The 20,573-nt window shown below is 38.8% G+C and overlaps 2 protein-coding genes across 2 annotated transcripts in view; both read right to left on the minus strand.

The window, feature by feature from the left end:
- Positions 1–2,280: 2,280 nt before the first annotated feature.
- Positions 2,281–20,573, minus strand: part of LOC134842655 (DNA-directed RNA polymerase II subunit RPB1-like) — a 33,680-nt gene continuing 15,387 nt past the window's right edge. The window contains exons 3-16 of the mRNA XM_063859099.1: positions 12,493–12,664; positions 11,705–12,197; positions 10,669–11,347; positions 9,640–10,374; positions 9,153–9,319; positions 8,311–8,992; positions 7,925–8,076; positions 6,570–6,762; positions 6,254–6,358; positions 5,784–5,966; positions 5,481–5,684; positions 4,960–5,122; positions 4,501–4,783; positions 2,281–4,399 (exon numbers count right to left, since the gene is read on the minus strand). Of these exons, the coding sequence (XP_063715169.1) occupies positions 2,920–4,399; positions 4,501–4,783; positions 4,960–5,122; positions 5,481–5,684; positions 5,784–5,966; positions 6,254–6,358; positions 6,570–6,762; positions 7,925–8,076; positions 8,311–8,992; positions 9,153–9,319; positions 9,640–10,374; positions 10,669–11,347; positions 11,705–12,197; positions 12,493–12,664 (5,691 nt within the window). The 3' untranslated portion in view covers positions 2,281–2,919. The remainder of the gene's footprint in view (positions 4,400–4,500; positions 4,784–4,959; positions 5,123–5,480; positions 5,685–5,783; positions 5,967–6,253; positions 6,359–6,569; positions 6,763–7,924; positions 8,077–8,310; positions 8,993–9,152; positions 9,320–9,639; positions 10,375–10,668; positions 11,348–11,704; positions 12,198–12,492; positions 12,665–20,573) is intronic.
- LOC134842656 (glycogenin-1-like) lies at positions 17,099–18,915 on the minus strand. Its single transcript, XM_063859100.1, has 2 exons — positions 17,685–18,915; positions 17,099–17,427 (listed from the first exon to the last, which is right to left on the minus strand). The coding sequence occupies exons 1-2, from the start codon at positions 18,484–18,486 to the stop codon at positions 17,222–17,224; spliced, it is 1,008 nt and encodes a 335-aa protein (XP_063715170.1). The 5' UTR covers positions 18,487–18,915; the 3' UTR covers positions 17,099–17,221.

Below are 20,573 nucleotides of genomic sequence, written 5' to 3' on the forward strand. Positions count from 1 at the left end.
AAATGAAGAGGAAATCACTTCTTTTACGACTAAAAAAATATTCAAGCATCATTCAAAACAATTTAGGATCGGATACAGCTGCTGCCATTTAAGGATCAATTGTTCAACCTGAACAAAATGCAGGAACTCAAAAACTCAATTGTATTATATACAACAGATAATTGGTTGGAAAAGTGTTACTGAACAAGAAAACAGAGAAAAATTGACCGATTTGTTTCAAATTTGCTGCATTCCAAAGGAAAAAATCATTACACCTACAGTTTTTCAAATTCCATGAAAAATCAATGATTGACGTTTTTGACACAAAATTGAAGCAGAGCTTCATACCACTTGCGATACAGCGCAATCAGAAAAAAAAGTATCGAAAAAAAGATGAAAAAAGTTGAACAAAACTAGGTGAACCAAACTTTCGTATGTCTCGATGAAGGACACCAGAATTTCAAAAAAGGGTGATTTGGAATAACGATTTGTTTCACAATTGCAATATTTCTAGGGAAAAACTCATTACATTTACAGCTCTTCAGGTTTTAAGAAAAATTAATGAATGAATTTTTTTTGATGAAAGTAATCAAACTTGAAAAAACTAGGCCAAAAGATAAATTTCTTTTACACTGAAAATAGCGGTATTAGGGCATTCGATCTCCTGCCCACCAAAAAAACGCCATTTTGTACTATTTACGAATATCCATTTTTAGCCGAATTTTGGGCTGAAATATGTGCTTATTTTCAGGAGATCGCACCAGATAAACATTTTTTTTTCAATTTTCAACACTGTCTTAAGAGTAGATAACCGTCCTGTTGGCCTGCTTTTTCAAAACTTTGCTTGCGCGCTTGTCACCGGGAAATCTAAGAATTAAATACCACTGTGAAGTTTAAAGTAATTCACAATTTTTTGCGCTATGTTTGTTATTGTTAATATTCAAGAGATTGATTTGCCTTCTCGTCAGGAAAAGAATAAAACTTACCAACTAACCATCTCGAACTTTGAATCTTAATACGTGTCAAAACCTGTGACTTATTTTAATACACGTGAAATTCTATCCCCTATTTTAATACATAGCTTGGAGAACGGAAGGCTATAGTCTATCTTAATACATAGACACACCCCCCCCCCCCTGATTGCTACTAACATATACTATTAACTTCAACTATCTCAATTTCAAGAACTGCTCATGTTAAATCTTTTTTCTTTATTTTAACCCAATTTAAGAAAAAATGATCAATGAGTATTTTTTAATCTACTGAAAATCTCGATATTAAAATCCCCTTTCAAATTAAAAATCAAACATGCTCACTGTTTCGCACCAATTATGCATTCGTTATTGGATTTAAAAACAAATCAAAACTTGCAAATGAAAATCATTTCTTTCATTTACGACTTAAGCAATTCAAGAAGCATTGAATGTAATTAAGGGATCGGATATAGCTCGTGCTGTTTAGGAACCAATGCCCAACTAAAACAGTACGTAGAAACTAAAAAAGGAACAAAAATTTATGATTTACACCGGAAAAAGGTTTTGTATTATATAAGACAGACAGTTGGAAAAGTGTTACTGAACAAGGAAGCAGAGTAATAATGACCGATTTGTTTCAAACTTGCAGCATTCCAAAAGCATTATTACATTTACATCTATCCGATATTCAAGAAAACTATTTTTTGCAGCCTTCTTACGTTTACATTTCTTCGAATTTCAAGAAAATTGAATGAAATAGTACCAACAAACTCAATGAAATGGTACTATGTAAGGACATCCAATTTTACTTGAACCTTGGGCTTAATTATGTGTTAATTTTGAGGAGCGCACGTCAGAAGAACATCAAGTTTTTTTTCCTATTTCCGAATGTACAAAAATCGTTTAAAAGCGTCCTTTCTGGCCTATTTTTTCTAAATTTTGCCTGCGCCCTAGGAAATCTAAATACTAAATTCCACTTTGAGTTTTAGAGGCATTCACGTTTTTTGCGCTACGTTTGGTAATATTGAAGAGAGTGATTTGCCTCCTCAGCAAAAACAAGCAAGGAACTTTACAAGAAATCAACTTCTGAATCTCTAAGGTACAATTTTGAGCACCATAAAATTATAATTTTTCACCAAAAAGAAACCGCGTGACTTAAACGAAGGAAAAATTACTGCATTCAATTACACTTAACACGTGAAGCGACAATTTTTAAAAGGCGACAATTCGTACCCGGCAAAAATTCGCAACAAGCCGTAATGCGTAATAATAATTTAAGGGGCAAACACTTATTTATGCGCACTATTCCTCTCGCTCCGAAATCTAAGCGCAGCGGAGCAAGCCTGTTTTTCTTGCCAATTCCTTGTTACGAATTCTCGCTTGTTACGATTTGACGCCTATTACGAATTGTCGCCCTACCCACTAGACTATTGCAAGCTAGACTATTGCAAACTAATGAATGATGTCACTTGCGTTTAATTTCAAATGAACTTCATCGCATCGTTTCTGGCTACGGCATAGCTTATTTCGTCATAATAACAATAATTGCCCAACTGGTCGCATTCATCTCGTTCTTTATTATTTTTCTCTTTCTTGAACGTTTAATTTCATCTTCCAAACTGATCACCTCATTTGTATCGGTTTTTTTTAAACGAATCGCAAAACATTAATTAAACACAAAACATTTTCAGCAACCAAAGATTGATGGACAACATAATACTTACTTGTTCATTGTATCTATAGTTAAATCATTTTTTCAATCTACATCACAGCAGGAGAAACTTCTTTGCAATTAACCAGTCTAATTGTCAAATCAATCTATGGTATAATATTCATCTGAGATACAGTTTTTTTTTTTTTTGGATTTTATCTCGTTTATCGGATCGTCACCAAACTAAGTTTATTTTGGTAGTCTGCAATGGTCGGGTACTTTAAATTAAAATAACCAGTCCGCTTAGGTCTACAATCATCGGGGACCATGTCCCTGTGGGTTCGTTGGGCTGTACTGCGGGTCGCTTGGGCTGTATCTCGGCGCTCCTCCTCTTGATGCTATAGGTTGCAAATCATTAACCGAAGTGTCCATTCCTGGTCCAGATGGCGAAGCTGGTGAATAATCCGGAGAGTCAGGAGAGTATCGTGGACTCTCCGGTGAGTGTCCCGGTGACATCGGTGAGTATGCAGGAGTAGACGGAGAGTAATGGTTTGTCGGGTCTCCAGTCGGCGACTGAGGCGAATACTGCGGACTCGTTGGAGAGTATCTTTGGACGTTGCGTTGTGATGACGGCCCTGGTGCTTCCGCATACGCCGGCGACTGGGGTGAAATTGCATTCGGGCTTGTCGGTGAATATCTAGGACTCGTAGGAGAATATCGAGGACTAGTAGGCGAATACTTAGGAGTCGAGGGACTGTATTTGGGAGTAGTCGGTGAATACTTCGGTGAAGCAGGCGAGTAGTTTGGCGACTTGGGCGAGTAATCTGGTGTCGATGGTGAATAAGCTGGAGTAGAGGGACTGTAAGTCGGGGTTGTCGGCGAGTACCCGACAGCCGGTGACTTCGGGCTATAAGCTGGACTGGACGGCGAATATTTAGGACTCGAAGGAGAATAGTTCGGCGAAGTCGGCGAATACCTTGGACTTGACGGCGAATAATTAGAACTCGCAGTTGGTCCTCCCGGGCTATAGCTCGGCGAAGTTGGACTGTAACTCGGGGAAGTTGGTGAGTAGCTGGGACTCGTCGGTGAATACTTCGGAGTTGTCGGACTATAACTTGGACTCGATGGCGAGTAAGAGGGCGATGTTGGAGAATAACTTGGAGATGTTGGTGAATACGATGGCGACATCGCATTATACGACGGAGAAGTGGGCGAGTAGCTAGGACTTGATGGCGAATAATTAGGAGATGTTGGAGAGTATCCAGCCGGAGATTTTCCAAAACTCGGCGAAGTCGGCGAGTAAGACGGGCTTGTTGGGCTGTAACTCGGAGAGTGCGAGTAGTTCGGGCTCGTAGGAGAATACTTCGGCGATGTAGGCGAATAACCTGCTGCACTTGGCGAGTAGTTAGGAGAAGTCGGGCTGTAGCGAGCACTCTGGCTTGGACTATAGCCAGGACTAGTGGGAGAGTAACTAGGACTCGTAGGACTGTACCCGGGAGACGTCGGGCTATAATTTCGAGATGTTGGACTGTAGTTCGGCGATGTCGGACTATAGTTTGGAGAAGTTGGCGAGTAACTCGGACTCGTTGGGCTATAGCCAGGACTTGTCGGTGAGTAGCCTGGACTCTGCGGAGAGTATCCAGGACTAGTTGGCGAATAGCTGGGACTGCCGGCGTATCCAGGACTAGTCGGGGAATACTTCGGGCTGGTTGGCGAATAACCAGGAGACGATCCAGGGAAGCCAGGACTGCTGGGTGACATCGGTGACATTTGGGGTACCGACGGACTCGTTGGACTAGAAAAAAAACGCTTGAACAAAAAAAAATGTTACAGCTTTAAGCAGCATTGAAGGAATCGATTTTTTTAACCTAAATGCAAATATCAATGCAAAGTAACCTATAAGACGGTGAGTCTCCAGGAGAAGGAATGTAGGGACTCCCAGGTGATGCTGGTGAAGCAGCTCCGGGTGAAAACGGACTGTATCCAGGACTGAATCCACTGAATTCCGAAGCTGCCGATGGAGAAAATCCGGCGGCTCCTGGAGTCATGCCACTTCCGAATTGTGGAGAGAAGGGCCCAGTTCCATCATACAGAGGCGTGGCACCAGTCGCCCAAGGAGTCATTGCACTGCTGGGAGATCCGGCCAACATTCCGGAGAAATGGCTGCCCATTGCACCGCCTTGATTTAAAAAAAAAACATTCAAGAAAAGACAGAAATTGTTTTCCCCCATAATTTCATCTCTTCTAGTCCAAAGCCGCATACAATGACCTCAACGGTGCCAATTTAATCCCCAGTTATTTTTTTTTCAGCCACAATGATCGTGAAATTATAGTGAAAAAAAAACGTGCAGGTACCTAGTACAGGTATCTCCATGCCCTGTTTGCACTGTTCCGGGTCTAGGATGAGATCGAAGGATCCAGTGCCGATTGGAGCTAGCTGGCCCAACATGATGTTCTCACTCACTCCCCTCACCATGTCCACCTCACAATGGGCGGCCGCATCCATCAACACGTCCACCTGAACATACACATATATTAGAAGTCTGTACCATGTTGTCGAAATCTCTCAGCATGCCATCCATCAACACAGTTTCAGCTTCTTCATCGAAACTAGAGGTTTTGCAAAGGTAAACGCACTAAATTTGAAAAGATAAAACGCAAAAGCCGAAATGACCGGCGTATGTTCATTAATATATGCTACTTTGAGAACATTGCCCCGAAATTTGCCCAAATCACAGCTCGTTCGAGATGCAAGTTGAAACAATAGCTTCACATGGGATTGTACGCTCATTTTTCACGCAGTATTAGGGTCGATTCCCCGAATAATTTTTGGGTGTTGGAATGAAAAGAGGTTCAATCAAATCGAAATAGCTAACCGTCTCCTCGAATGAGCACCTCATGAGTGCCCCCACATCCTGCCTGTTGATTCCATGTCTCGTGATGGCCATCAGATGTCCCCTCTGAGTCATGATGTCGCACAGGAGGGCCAAGTGTCTGTGGTTGACATAAGATCCGTCAAATGAGATCACGTGGAACATCTCTTTCTCAATCGACTTGCGCACTGCTTCCACTCCAAGCACCTATTGCAAAATCTAATGTTCAGTCAGCCAGCATGTATCTCTTCCAATAGACATTGAGGTTTTTAACATTTGTTTCCTTGATTTGTTGTGGGTGCTAACCGAGAATATCTCGCAGATGTCGTTGGATGTGCTCCTGCTAGGGTCGACGTCTTTGTCGGAGAGCACTTTGAGCAGAGCCACTCCGTCTGTCTCCAACATCCACTCTTGTATACTCTTGATCTCTCCTATCTCATTAATCACTGTTTTCTTCTTGTCATCTGTTGTCGGCAAGTGCATGTATACCTGCGAAAAAATCAACTTATAAAAGCCGACGCTAAGAACTCATACCATATCATAGAGTAATATTTTCAAGTATCCATTTCCAATCGAGCGATTCGTTACTAATACTGCCTTCGACACAAAAAGTACTCAAATTTATGCCTCAAACACCTATAGATGACTTAAATTTGAAATCGGCGTATTCGAAAACTTGTTCATTTAGTGAGAAAAGGGCTCAAGGTGATAAACAACGCCAAGCCCGAAAACAAAAAATATATACTAAATACAATGTTTAAAAAAAAGAGTCTTGCCTTGGAGATGGCCTCTATGCCCTGGAGTGTCATGTCGGTGAGTAGCTTGGACTCTATGCACCTCAAGAATGTGTCATCCTCCATCTTGTCAATCTGTTCCTCTTGCTATAATAGACAAATTCCAGTTTATATCTCAAGACTTTTTCACTATCAGTTCGTCTACTCATGAGGTTTAGGAGCTTGCTTTTTGGAACCATCAAAGGTGAAACCAAAGCTGTTTTCGTTCTTTCGAAACTGGCTAACTTCTCGTAGGAGCAAAAAGCTGACCGAATTATTGTACATATCTAGATATTAAATTCTGCTTCTAGAAAAGTACCTCTGATTTAGACTCGCTGTTGTTTACAATTCTGATTCTCAGCACCAATTTATCTGCGTTGTCATCGTTGAAGATACAATTGAGGTCATCTCCAAATCCGTAGTTGATCTTCTCTGCAATCTGTTCCATCGTCATTTTCTTGTCTGTCATCTTCTTTCTGTCCAGTTCAATTCGCAGCAGCCAGGGAGATAACCTGGAACCATACAAAATGTTTAAAACTGTTTAGATAAATCTTAGTCTTAACACTATTATATTCAATAATCATTGCACATAGTTCATGTCATTTGCAAAACCAGTAAATCAAATTAACTTTATCAGCTTCAAGGTCTTGTAATAATCGATACGTTGGCGCCGACAATTCCCTACATTCAGCAGAGCACGCGCAAAAAAAACATAGCCGACTGACAGTTGGAAAAGAGTAATAAACGCAAGGAAATTGAAAAAAAAACTGACTTGTTTTTTCAAAAAACTTTTGAATTTCGAAAAAAATAGATGAATACTAAGCTCTTTGAATTTGTAGAAAAATAAATTTATGACGGACCATTTTTTGCTAAAATTAACCCAATTTGAGAAAACTGGATAAATAGGCATAACTTTTATTTCGCTGGGAAATCTGATAATTAATTTCCATTTTTGAAATTAGAAGTCGATCACGTTTTTAGTGACCTTTACAATTTTGCTGTTCGAAAGTGGAGTTTTCGTTCCTTTCAATAATAGAAATGCACTGAATTTAAAAAGAAATTACAAGTCAAACCGCGAAAAATCAAAATTGAGCGTGAACAAATTTGAAGACTTTTTCCAGGAGAAAAAAAACAAAAAAAAATCAGCAAGGCCTATATAAGAGTACTCAATACGTTCATTACTCTTTATCACAATAACCATTGCACACAGTTCATGTCATTTGCAAAACCATTAAATCAAATTAATTTTATCAGCTTCAAGATCTTGTAATACTCGATACGTTGGCGCCAACAATTCCCTACATCGAAAAGAGCACGCGCTAAAAAAATAACTATTTGGTCATAATTCTCCAAAAAGTGACCAAAAGCGGTATTTTTGCACAATATCTTTAAAAAATCAGCTATTGCAAAACAGGGTCTTTCAAGTAGTTTAAGTGCTCGGAAAATCAAGTGGGCTCCTAATAAAAAGACTAATTTTGGAAAAAATGAAAATCTCCTCCCTCGCAAAAAAACCTAGATACTCGCAAAATTGAAACAAGCATGGTAGAGCAGACATTTTTCCAAAAACATTTCATTATTTCAAAAATTGATGAACATTTCAAATGATATTTTTCGTTAACATATATCAAACACACAACGTTTTTTTGATATATGTTAATATAGTTGGTATCTAACCTCTCTGGGTCGAATCCAGGCATCTCATAATAGATGCTCACCCAGTCCTGGTCCTCCTCAATGCAGGTGTTGGCCGGATCTGGATCGTAATAGATTGCAGTGTTGGCTGTCACTCTTCGTAAAGTAGTGTACTCCAGACGACAGAGCACGTCCTAAAATACTCTTTTCATTCAAGTTGAACAATCACACTCACAATCGCTTTCAAGGCACTTTCCAATAATGTTTCAAATTTGTGGAAAATGGGGGTTTCAGTTCAGTTCTTACAACATTTTAAATACTTTTAACTAGCATAACGATTTTTCAAAATCTCTTTCGACTAGTTAACCGACGCATCGAATCACATGAAAAACAAATAATTTTTATCTTCGAGACATCTATTAACTAACCTTGCACTTCTCAGCATCTCTAGCCGGTGCCCCATGCAAATACACCGTCAAGGAAGGCGTCTTCGGTTTCTTGCTCACATTAATGATTTCCTTCAGCCGAGGCACTCCCAACGTCACGTTCTTAGCTGACACTCCCGCAAAATGGAAAGTGTTCAGGGTCATCTGAGTAGCCGGTTCTCCCAGTGACTGGGCAGCCAGAGCTCCCACCATCTCGCCGGGTGTTGCCATTGCCAGATTAAACCTAGTTTCAATCTCACCAATCAGCCAATCAAAAGCCTCTGACGTTAGTCTATGCTGGAACGCCACTTTATTACTGGACAAGAATGACCTCAAATGACATTGCATCAATAAAGTCGCATTAGCCTGTGCTTCAACGCTCAATCTGTCTTCTCCTTTCACTATCACAAGTCGCTTGCACAAATTTGACACATCTTGAACGACTTTGATTGGACTCAAATCTGACGCTTGTCGCAAGTCAACGTGGAACAATTTCTGGGCGTTCCAAACAAGTCGGGCCAAATTACACGGAAGTACCACTTTGCTCGTAGGTTTTTCAAAAATTTGTCTCAACAGGCGCCAGTCATTACTGATTTGTTCAAATTCTTGGTCCAATACTTGCTGTGAGCTGGCGTTGGAGCACACGTCACGTACAACTGTATCGTTTAGAGCACGTTTCATTGACCTAAAAATGAACAAACTGTAGTTTTGTTCATTTGTTTTTAATTAAAAAATCATACTCCGAAAAACAATTTACGCTACCCGGAAAGCAGTGTATTTAGCGTCAATACTCAATCAAGAAAACTAAAAAAACGAAAAGTACAGCATATAAATTCAGTTCTGACCTCTCATTGTTGTAGTCGAATTTGAATCTTTTCTCCAGGTTCGGTCTTGAGAGGGTGATGGACTGGAGGTTCTGAAACTCCACCATCTCTCCAGCCAGACCATCCTCCCCATATCTGAACTGGATGAGGTTGTTGTTACTGTTGCGCACTGTACCGTCATAGCATACCTGGGTCAAACACAACACATTTACACATTGAGACGCTTTTATTTTCAATTTTCTCTTCAGTTGCGAACAAGGTTTTAAAAACTCAGACAGGATTTAATTCAAATGTATTTAAGCTGAAATTAACATATTTAAACATCCTAGCGTGTCCTTTTGGATCAATTAGCTAAGTTGCGACTGAATACTATTGTTAAAATCGAATTGCACAATTGTCACCTTGAAAAAAGAATTTTTGATATTAATATCATAATTACAAAGCCAAATTACTTGTTTTAATCTTCGATCAACTGGAAGTTGAATGTGCTAAGTAAAATACCACGTACCTTCAACGACTCCATGGCCTTGATAAGGCGTCTCTGGATGTATCCAGTTTCTGCTGTTTTCACCGCAGTATCAATCAAACCTTCTCGTCCTCCCATGGCGTGGAAATAAAACTCACTCGGTGTGAGTCCTGCCAGGTACGAATTCTCCACAAAGCCTTTCGACTCCGGACCGTAATCATCTTTGATAAAATGAGGCAGAGTCCTCTTTCTCAGGCCAAACGGGATACGCTTTCCTTCTACGTTCTGCTGTCCCACACAAGCGATGACCTGAGAGATGTTAATTTTAGATCCCTTGGCGCCTGCCACCACCATGGATTTGAAGTTATTGAACTCGCTCAAACTTTTCTGTGCACATCCTCCCGTTTTGTCACGGGCATCATTTAGCACTCTGTTAACTCTGTTTTCAAACGTCTGTCTCAGAGTGTTTCCTGGAGTCGGCTCCAATTCATCATTATGTGCCAATTCAATAATGTTTATCACCTCTTCTTTGGCTTTCTTAATCGTCTGCTGGATCTCGTTATAAGTAGAGGAGTCTGCAATACAATCTCCAATTCCAATCGAAGCACCTTCGATTAATAAAAAGTTGTTGACCAATTTTTGCACGTTACTCAAGAAGTCACGCACTGCAATATGTCCGCTCTCAAGTGCAATTAGATGGACCAGAGATCCGGCACTGGCTCCCAGAGTTTTCTTACATACAATTCCACTAATGAGGTCACCGTTCTCAATCAAAACCTACAAAATAGACATCGATACCAGTGAACATCTGAATACCGTTCGAAAAGTGTGAATACTTTCACGGCAACCAACAAGCGCTAGAAAAATTTCAACATAATTCATAAAAACAAAAAAAAACTACGATCCGATTACAATCCACAATTTTCTAAATAAGTAGATCTCACTTCTTTGTTGATAAACACTTGAGAAGAAAAATTGTGTCGCAAATCAAACTGGAATAAAACACAACAAACCTAACTGACTAATTTTTATATGAATCTGATTTTTGAAACATCTGAAAGACTGTCTTACTTTTGTATCTCCTGGCGATATGTGTTTATATGGCCCGCTGTCTTCCGTGTCCGGATGTGTAAAATGAGCCCTGATACAATTCACTCCTTCCGGAATGACCAGTGAAAACAACTGCTTGCCAGTCCAGAGCGGCTTCGGCTTGTAAATAGTAGGGGGTGGTAACTTGCCATCCCAACTGCTAATCCACATAAGCAAATTCATGACTTGCGACTTCTCCAAAAATACATCTCGTTTTGTCATTTTCCTTACAGACGTCAGCGAGTCCTGCACAATACCCATTACAGGTCTGTTAGACTGCGGCGTAATTATCATTCTTTCCACTTTACACAGTTGGGAGATTTCAGCTTTCGTTTCGACTGACTGTGGCACGTGTAAATTCATTTCATCTCCGTCGAAATCCGCATTGTACGGTGTCGTCACACTTAGATTCATTCTGAAGGTCGACCATGGTAGTACTTTCACTCTGTGACACATCATTGACATTTTATGCAGAGTGGGTTGTCGGTTGAACACAATGACGTCATCGTCTAGCACGTGACGTTCCACTTTGTAGCCCACTTGGAGTCTGAGGTCGGAGGTTCTCGGGTGGTATCTCAAGTCAATTCTGTCTCCGTTGTCCATGATGACGTACTTGGCACCTGGATACTGGTTAGCACCCCTCGAGACATACTCTTGCATTCTAAAAAAGAACTGCACATTGATTACATGGCACAAAAGACACTTCGGTTTATATCATTGAAAACATTTCGACGTAAAATTTTTGCCGATGGACCCTTAGAATGGTCCTCAACAGACAAACACGGGCATGAAAAGAAAAACAAATTTTCATTAAACAGTAGCGGCTTAAACTTTTTTGAACGCTGAATGGTGTCTCAATAACAGTGATCGAAACTGCAAAAGCTTTCAAACAATTTGAAAGCCCAGCTCCCCCAATCTTCTATTTTGTTCTGATATGATAACACTGGAAGCACACGATGACTAAAAGAAGCACACGATGACTAAAAGAATGGCCATGTAATGTATCATGAAAACTAACTTGTCAATATTAAACGGCGTCACCAATTCCGGGTAGGTCAAGTTAGTCGCTATGGACCTGGGCACTCCCACCTGATCAATCAACAAATTGGGATCTGCAGTGATCACAGTACGTGCTGAAAAATCTACCCGCTTTCCCATCAGATTTCCTCTGATTCGACCTTCTTTACTCTTCAGGCGCTGTTTTATAGACTTCAGAGGTCGGCCTGATTTCTGAGTAGCTCTTGGGAGTCCTGGTATCTCGTTATCTGTCAGCGTCGCTACATGGTACTGCAACAACTTCACATTTTCAGCTAGAATATGAGAAGCGATTCCGTTTTGTTCGTTTCGGATAATTTCGTTGTTAATTTTGAGGATGTCTGCCAATTTGTGGGTCAAATCGTCTTGAGACTTGGCTGAACCAAAGAGCGATACCGCTGGACGCACTGCCAGTGGCGGAACTGGCAGAACCGTGATCAGCATCCAGTCAGGACGAGCAAATCTAGGATTCATCCCTAAAAATAGACATTGTCTTCAAAAAATAATCCATAATCTTATCAATGATCGCTACACAACAAATCAAAGTTCTATTAATTACATAACCAAAAGACGAAAAAAACTTAGCAGGATATATCTTCCCTTACATAACCTTGAATAATTTTCTAAGTAATTCACACAATTTTGGAACAAAAAATGTGGCTACCTTCGAGTGTTCAACAAATGGAGAGCCAGGAATTTTCATTAAAAGTCTCCACATAACCAGTTATTATTAAGTTAAGTTGGAAAAGTAACTGAATCATGACTTCCAACCTATTATGTCGGAGTCCTCGTCCGATATCTTCTTGAACATCTCATGTACAATAGCGGCTGTGAGTGGGATCTTCTTCTCTTGGGTCTCTTCATTGATCACCTTCCACTCTGCTGTCAACTCGAGTCCCTGTCTTCTTATCTTCGGCTGGTGACGACCACAGCCTCCTGGTGCCTGGAACATAAAGCAGTTGAGCTTCCCGGTTTGTGGCAGTGGGCAAGCCGCGCTTAAAATTAGCCACAATTACACATTAAAAATTCAATCGCAAACTTTGAGAAAAATGCCGTAAGTCTTTCGCTTTGTTGTTCCGACCATTTAAAAACGGGTAGGAACTTTGTATTCGGGTGTGTTTCAGTTTTTTCCATGCAAAATCAGTCAACACAAATAATCATCAGAATGGTCCGAGTGATATATCACATTAAAGCCCTTTTAGTCGTTATTCGAACGACCTTTGAAAATTTTCATAAAGCTGTCCCAATATTGAGAAAAACAGATTTGAAATTTGTGATTTTTAACTGGTTAGTGGAAACATTCAAAAAACTGCAACATGAAAAAATTTGGAAAATTTTCTTATTCTTTTTGTTTTTCTAGTCATTTTTCTACCAAAACTTGTTGCCCAAATCGTTTAGTTTACTATGGCTATGACTTTCGAATATGCCTAAGCTCTAGTTTTTCGTTCTCACACTACGCAGAAATTTGAAAAAAAAACTTTTTAGTTGCATTTACTTAAGACTTTTGTGCTACTTAACCAGTAACCGGCTATCCTTGTTTTGAAATTGACTTTTTCCACCTTCTCACGCAAGGTAGTAGAAAACCTCGATCTAACGGGGCTAGGTAAGACGACAAGAAATTAAGAGAATATGACTTAAAGACGACAAATGGGAGTTAAGACATGTTTGAAATACAATTGGAGAATTCGTGTGCAGCGTAGTCTTTAATTCCTACCAAAAGCGGATGTCGTCGTAACAGCTGTCATCTTATTTACGGGACACCCGATCTATCGCAGTGAACTAATAATTAGCCTGGCGAAATCAATTTATGCAAACATCAATTCTATTCTGGGATTATTTAAACTTTTTAAATCTATCACAATTCAAGCTTCCACAAAAAATCTGTCGAAATTTGATTACAGAAATTCAGCGTCAACCCTCAAGCCAGCTAATGAAAGCTTCAAAATGAACTATTTAGCCAAAATAAAAAACCAAGACGACATTTTCTCAGAGTTGGAAACCTGTTTGAATATTAGAATAAATCATATATGCCACATGCTTCTCTGACACTTGATTGAACCATGTCGCTAAAAAGTAGCAGGAAAACCGACAGCAGGTTTGTTGTTAAGTATTTATAAGACGGTTGGCCAAAGTAATTGACTAGTAATACGACGACACAATCTCCACCAAGAAAAACACAGCATAAAGGTTAACTTTCAACCATTTCACCTGTTTGTTTTTGATAGTCTTTGCAGTTATGGGCAATTACAAATGCTCGTTTGCAACCGCAATTGCACACAATGGATCGACTTTTGTTGCTAAATCGCTTAAATAAGACAAAAGAAAGCATTCCGAAACTTGAAAGCCCCTAAAAATTAAATAATTAAACCAAAATAGATTTTATTACCTTATGTTAAGATCAAGTCAACGTTGATATTATAAATTGCACAGAAAGTTTATTGAAACAGGAAATTTTACAAATCAATTAAATTGAGTATGCCACCTCTTCCCCTGCTTTTAGAGTCGCTACTTTTAACAGCCACACATTCTTATAATTCTCTCAAAATTAAACGTTCACTGAAAAAATGTCTATTTCCCGATCACAAGACACCTCCTCTTGCATCTTAAATGAAGAACTTTTGAACAAACTAAAAAAATTTACAAGATCAACATCAACTGCGACTTTCGATTATAAATGGAAGAACAATATCACCAGTACACAATTTTTTTGACTTTCAGAATTATGCTGAGAGAACAATTTGGTCTTCAGATCGAATGAAAAGCCGTTAGCAATGACAACTTAGCTAACAGACAGTTTGTACAATGTAAATGAACAATGAAACCATAAATTTAACTCCGAAGAAAAAACTTTGTAAACGATGATGAGCCTTGAATTGGTCTTTTGAACTAAAACAAAATCAATGGAAGAAAATAGGTTTAAAAGCATTTTTTAAAGCAACTCTCTTCAAATCACCCCATTTGTTCACATTGTCTGATTGTTACGAAACCTGACATGCGGACAAATAAGACCATCACAAACATGTCTTCCTAATTAACCTTTTAAAACCACTCGTTATACCTTACAATTGATACGTTGAAAATTAAAAGGATCCCGAATTTCGGCACTTTTTCCGGCCATTAGCAGCAGTTCTATTATCGGAAAGCATAATTTACCTTACATTTCACAAACCGTTTCGCAAATTATTAAAACGAAATCTAACTCAATCTACCAAAATGTAAACGTAGAACTGATAGCATTAACTAAACTCTTAGCATTTAAAAAATCTTGGCTCCGTGTTATTGACATAGTTATGCTTTAAAACTTTAATTTAAGGGAAATGGGTTATAGTTGAACCTTTTACTGTACCATGTAATTTTTTTTTCAATTTCGCAAATGAATTATAATTGATCTCGCAAAAGCAAACATCCAAAACTGTGCCTGAAATGACGCATGTTCCTGCGACTTATATAAACTCACTTTACGCATAAATATCATTACCGCGTAACTACCGTTACTACAAAAAACCAACATTGAACTTCACCTGGATCCGAAAAAAAAAACAATATTTGGTGTCAAAACGCAAGCAGAAATATTTTCCAAAACCAATGGTCAAATTTGTAAACAAGACAGCCAACAGACAGTTGGAAGAGTCAATGAACGTAATTAAAGTGAGAAATGAAACTCCACTTTCCAAACTAGAAGTTGATCTCTTCGTAACCTTTTAACACTTTTACTGTTTGATCGACGAGTTTTACACAAGTGAGCAGACCTGAATTTTAAATCGAAACAGAAATATCAAATTTGAGCGTGAACAAAAATTATACAGAAAAAAATTATCATAACCTAGTCCTCATAGTTCGATTCATTTACATAAACCAGCTTGAAGCATCAAAAAAACTTTCCATCTGCCGGAATCGCACCGCCGACCTGGATTTTACAGCGAGAACGGCAAAAATTAGCTTCGAAAAATATTCAAATATGCGCTTTAAATACGCACAATAGGTTATAAATTGTTATTCATATTAGCTAAAGTATCAGCAATGAAAGCTAGGGTACTTCTGTTCCATTACGCCATAACATCCCACGCCAATCAGGTGAAAATAAAGCAAGTATTTTGGAGAGCTTAAAATCTTTCATCAGCGCCTGAATGTAGCACACATGTTCCAAGAACAATAACCATTTCACCAAGGAATTTTCATTATTTTTCTGTATGGGGAGACTATGCGGTTACTCGACGTCAGTAAAAAAAACATTAAAATCATGGAAAATTTCCGCTTTAGAGCTACAATTGAAAATTAAGTGATTTTTACACAGGCGATGCAGCACTGCGCAAACACAAGCAAGAAAACGAAAAAGCAGATCTAGAAAGTAAATCAAGAAAAGTAAAGTTAATATTGGCAATTTCGATGACTTTGGTAAATTTGATCGTTCCAAAAATAATAGCATTTTAGGTTAATTGGTTCATCGTAAACAGTTATCACATGAAAATCAGCGAACGCGACGTCAAAATGAGCAGTTTTAGGATCGGATTTCAAATTGGTTGACCGAAAATAAACCTTAAATTAAAATAAAATGAAAACAAATCACCGAGTGATGAAACTTGCCTGCCGAATTCGAGACTCATTTTGTCGCATCTGCGCAAAAAGCTCATATTTTCAAAAACTAGCCACCAAAAACACTAGCTGCAGATACCAATCAATTGCCGTTAACCTTAACTTTCCGTTGTTTTTTTTCTGTCATCAACTGTTAACTTGATACTTATGGAACTTCAAAGCACAAGCATTAGAGAGTTGCAAAAAGTTCGGACAGACAGCATTAATTTAAAAGAGCAATCGCTCCATTTTGACAGTTTTTTGAATGCTATTTTAGTTTTTCCTTTTTTGCATGCAATTTCCTGGTTTAAGACAACCTTGCGACAAAACTTTGCTCTCATAATAAGGTTTTGCATGCAAAGTGTCTCCAAAATAGGAAATAGGTCAATTCTTCTAATTCATTTTGTCTGTACTAAGACAAAAATAAATAGCTTTCAATAAATTTATCGGACTATGAGACAGTGAAATATATATTACAACCAAATTTTCAAAATTGCATTTAAATGTCAAAGAGCAAACCCAAATGATTAACATCTGAAAAAGCGCAGCGCAGTTTTTTGAACATAACTTCAAGCCCGTAACTTCAAAACAATCTGAATTTCAATTTTTCAATAAAGAACTTTAAAAAACGCCGACAAAAAGGCAAACGCTTAACTTCAGAGAACTATCAGACTCAGCTTGAATTTCATAATTATTTCAAAAAAGCCAATGCTGCCTCCAAACGAAAGTACTAAATAATATTGCGACTAAGATTTTTAAAAACCTCGTACTATCAACAATATCCTCGGCTTGTGTAAAACGATACTCAAATGGGTAAGCGAGCTAATCATGCAGATTCAATTAGATTACACGATCAGACAAAAAAGTGAGAGAATAATCATCAAATTATATACGTTCGTACAGCATCAGTTTTCAATAGTTAGCTTTCTCAGTAGTCATTAGCATTTTTGTATATCATTGCGTCCAAGTGTCGCTGGATGTTGTGGAATCGATCAGAGCCAGTGTAGTTGATATCCCCTCGCTCCCACTGGTCAGGAGTTGCAGCTCCACTTGCCTTGCCGCCTTCACTTCCATTAGTTTCGCTGCTCACAGGTGCGGAACTCTTGGGATATTCAGGCACGTCGACGCTGCCCTCTAGAATGAGATCAAGCAAAGCATAGCATTTTTTTTAAACTTTACTGTTCATACTGTTCATATATCTATTACTGTTTCCTAATAGTTGACCAATAACAGGCACAAGTGGGGATGCAGATTTAAAAATTAATCTTCGGAGTTTCGGCGTGAGGAACTGACCATACATCAAACGAGCTTTTTTTGTGATTTCCTAGCGTCAGATTAGTTGCCAAAAGAAACTACCAAACGTCACATTAACAAGACCAATTGGAACATACCTGGTTTCTTTTCGAAGAGGGGTTCCACATTGTGGTTGTAGACTTTCCACCAGGTCCTGATGAAAGGCTTGGTCGTCTGGAACATGTTGTCGGCCATACTTCCTCCGTACACATTGTCACTCTCCGCACTGTACCCGAAGTTCCAGGGCTTGCTCTGGCCCAGGAAGTGCACCACTTTCACTTCGGTTCCAAATCTCAGCAGCGCTGGTAAGTAGCTGTATGTCAAGTTTGCAGCCATGTTGTATATAAATGGTAGTCGTTTAGTGATATCTTTGAAAGCCCAGTCACTAAAGTAGGCATTCAAAAGTCCTTGATCTCCACCGTCGAAAGATCCTTCACTCTTGGCCAGCTCCAGGAGCTTTCCGTAAGTTTCCATGCTGGGTTTGTAGACAAAAACTCCGGTGTTGAACATGTCGGGCCAGCCGACATCTGGAGCTGCAGAAAACTCCTCGCGCTCGAACAGATCGTCTATGTTCTCTACAACCAAGGTATCCGCATCCATGAATACGCACTTGGTGTAGTGAGTCAAAGTCCAGCATTGCAGCTTGGTGAAGGTAACTCCTAATTCTGGTCTAGCCATCAGTGCAAGTCGAGTAGTGTCCCCGCTGTCCATCAATGAAACGTACACCAGTTCGTCAAAGGTCTTCTCCATGACAGCTTGCAGGGGCGGTTCCGGCTTGTATCCGATCATTATTACCAATTTCTTCGTCGTACCACAGTTGCGCAGCGACTGACCCCAAACCAACGCTCCTTTAGCATAGCTATCATTTGTGACTAGCGTAACGAAAGCTTCGTTCGTCATTGCAGATGAATTTATTGCAAGTTAATTCGGATTTAAAATCAGGTCAAGTCAAATCAAAGATAATGATTAATAATTTACAGCACGCAGCTCTCGAGGAGTGTGTGAGCTTGAATACGATATCTAAGAATGATATCTAATGCAAAAATTGGTAATTTGGCTTCGAATCGCAGATAACCAGATAGTAAAACACGATAACCAAACACTGACAGTTTACTCAACGTTTGGCTACTTGATTCGAATTTGGTACTAGAGCGATGAACAAACTAGAGCTAAGATATCGCTACAAGAAGTGCGGAAGGTCTACTGTGATCAAATAATTTTTCACGCAGATTAACTAAGAGCAACCTGCTTAAGACCAGTCAATAAAATAATGTCCTTAAACTATAGATTTGCAAAAAGTTGGAACAGACAAAATTAATAGAAAGAGCAAAGGACCTATAGAGAGTTCCAAAAAGTTCGGACAGACAGAAATAATTAAAGAGCAATCTGCCAATTTTGTCAATTTTTCCATGCAAATTTGAATTTTGGCGACATTGAGACATACTTTCTGTCTGAAAAATTAGCTTTTGCATGCAAGTTTTGTCTGAAAAAGGTCATTTGCTCTTTTTAAATATTTTTGTCTGTCTGAACTTTTTGCTACTAATTATAAAGAGAGCTGCAAAAAGTTCGGACAGAAAGAATTCATAAAAAAGAGCAATCGTTGCGTTTTGACAAACGTTTGCATGCTATTTAGACAACCTTGAGACACAAATTCGGTCTGATAATTTAAATTTTGCGTGCAAAATTTTTCCAAAACTAAATGCTCTTTTTAATTAATTTTGTCTGTTCGAATTTTTTGCTACTAATTTTATGAAATTTTACTACTAGAATGTGGACAAGCTTGACAAAAACCTGAGGGCATAAGTTGCAATGCGGACTGGGGGAGTTTTTTCCTAATTATGCGGGGCTTTCTGCTGAAAATAACCATTCAGCAAAATTTTTTGCTAAAATTAGGTTTTGACGGCCTTTCTAACACAAATGTACCCATCAACTTTAATTCATTTCATTGTCAATACTTTTTTTTTACCTTAGCAGAGCATATCTTCAATTTCAAAAAATTTTCTCCCAGATTATCTTTGGTTTGCCAAAAATGCTTGAATTATGCGGAATTCAGCAATTTCAAATTTGAGGTTTATCATGCGGTAATTATGCGCCGCAGATTTATGCCAAGCCTGAACGTTGAATTGTTAAAATGCTGAAAGCAAAAAAAATGTGTTGTACGTATAAAGGAAAAAAATACAGGCTCTCCATGTACAAAAAGCGTCGTACTACTTAACAAACGAATGGAAATAATGTTTGACTCAACAACCGGTGGTAGGCCAACAAGCCGGATGGCCAACAAACCGAAAATAACATTACCATTGCAACGGGCCGAAAAATTTTTTGTATGCAACAAACACATTGTCACTGTCATTACGCAATTTTTACGTAATTCTGATGTAATTTGCGTAATTCTGATGTAATTTCGGCTTCAAGACAGCCGAATAACCATTGAAAACTAACGTATGCTTCTCCTAGACAGGTGGAGAAGGACATTGTATTGTAAGCAACCAAAGAGTTTGACTGGAAAAATTGCCAACGAAGGTAGCCCAGAGTTAACGGATTAATTCGATCACACAGTTTTCAAGTAGAGAAAGCCAAGGCAAGCCCTTTTCTCAAAATGTTAATAAGAGAAGTACTTCAATTTTGACATTCAATTTTATATCACCGTCGAACGGCATTATAACAAAAACAAAAGCTCATAGCTTGGGTAGCAAGGCACAATCTTTGATAACTTATGAGTATTGAGAAATATTTGATAAAAACCAACGTTTGAAATTAGAAATGGTTGGCAATCAATTTTGTTCATTCCGATTAGGGCCATAACCTAGGTGAGTTCAAGGAAAGCTCCCCTCCGCCACCTCTCAAAAATTCAACCCGTTCATCACCCAGAGCCCCCATTGGCTCTCTTCTAAGACATCTTTAGAAGTGCAGCGCGCTACAAAAAACTTCCAAAAAGAGACCAGAATGGCATTTTAGAAATTTTTCAGAATAGCCTATGGCACAAA

The sequence above is a fragment of the Symsagittifera roscoffensis genome, chromosome 3 (genome assembly GCF_963678635.1).
Source record: "Symsagittifera roscoffensis chromosome 3, txSymRosc1.1, whole genome shotgun sequence".
NCBI classification, from domain to species: Eukaryota; Metazoa; Xenacoelomorpha; order Acoela; family Convolutidae; genus Symsagittifera; species Symsagittifera roscoffensis.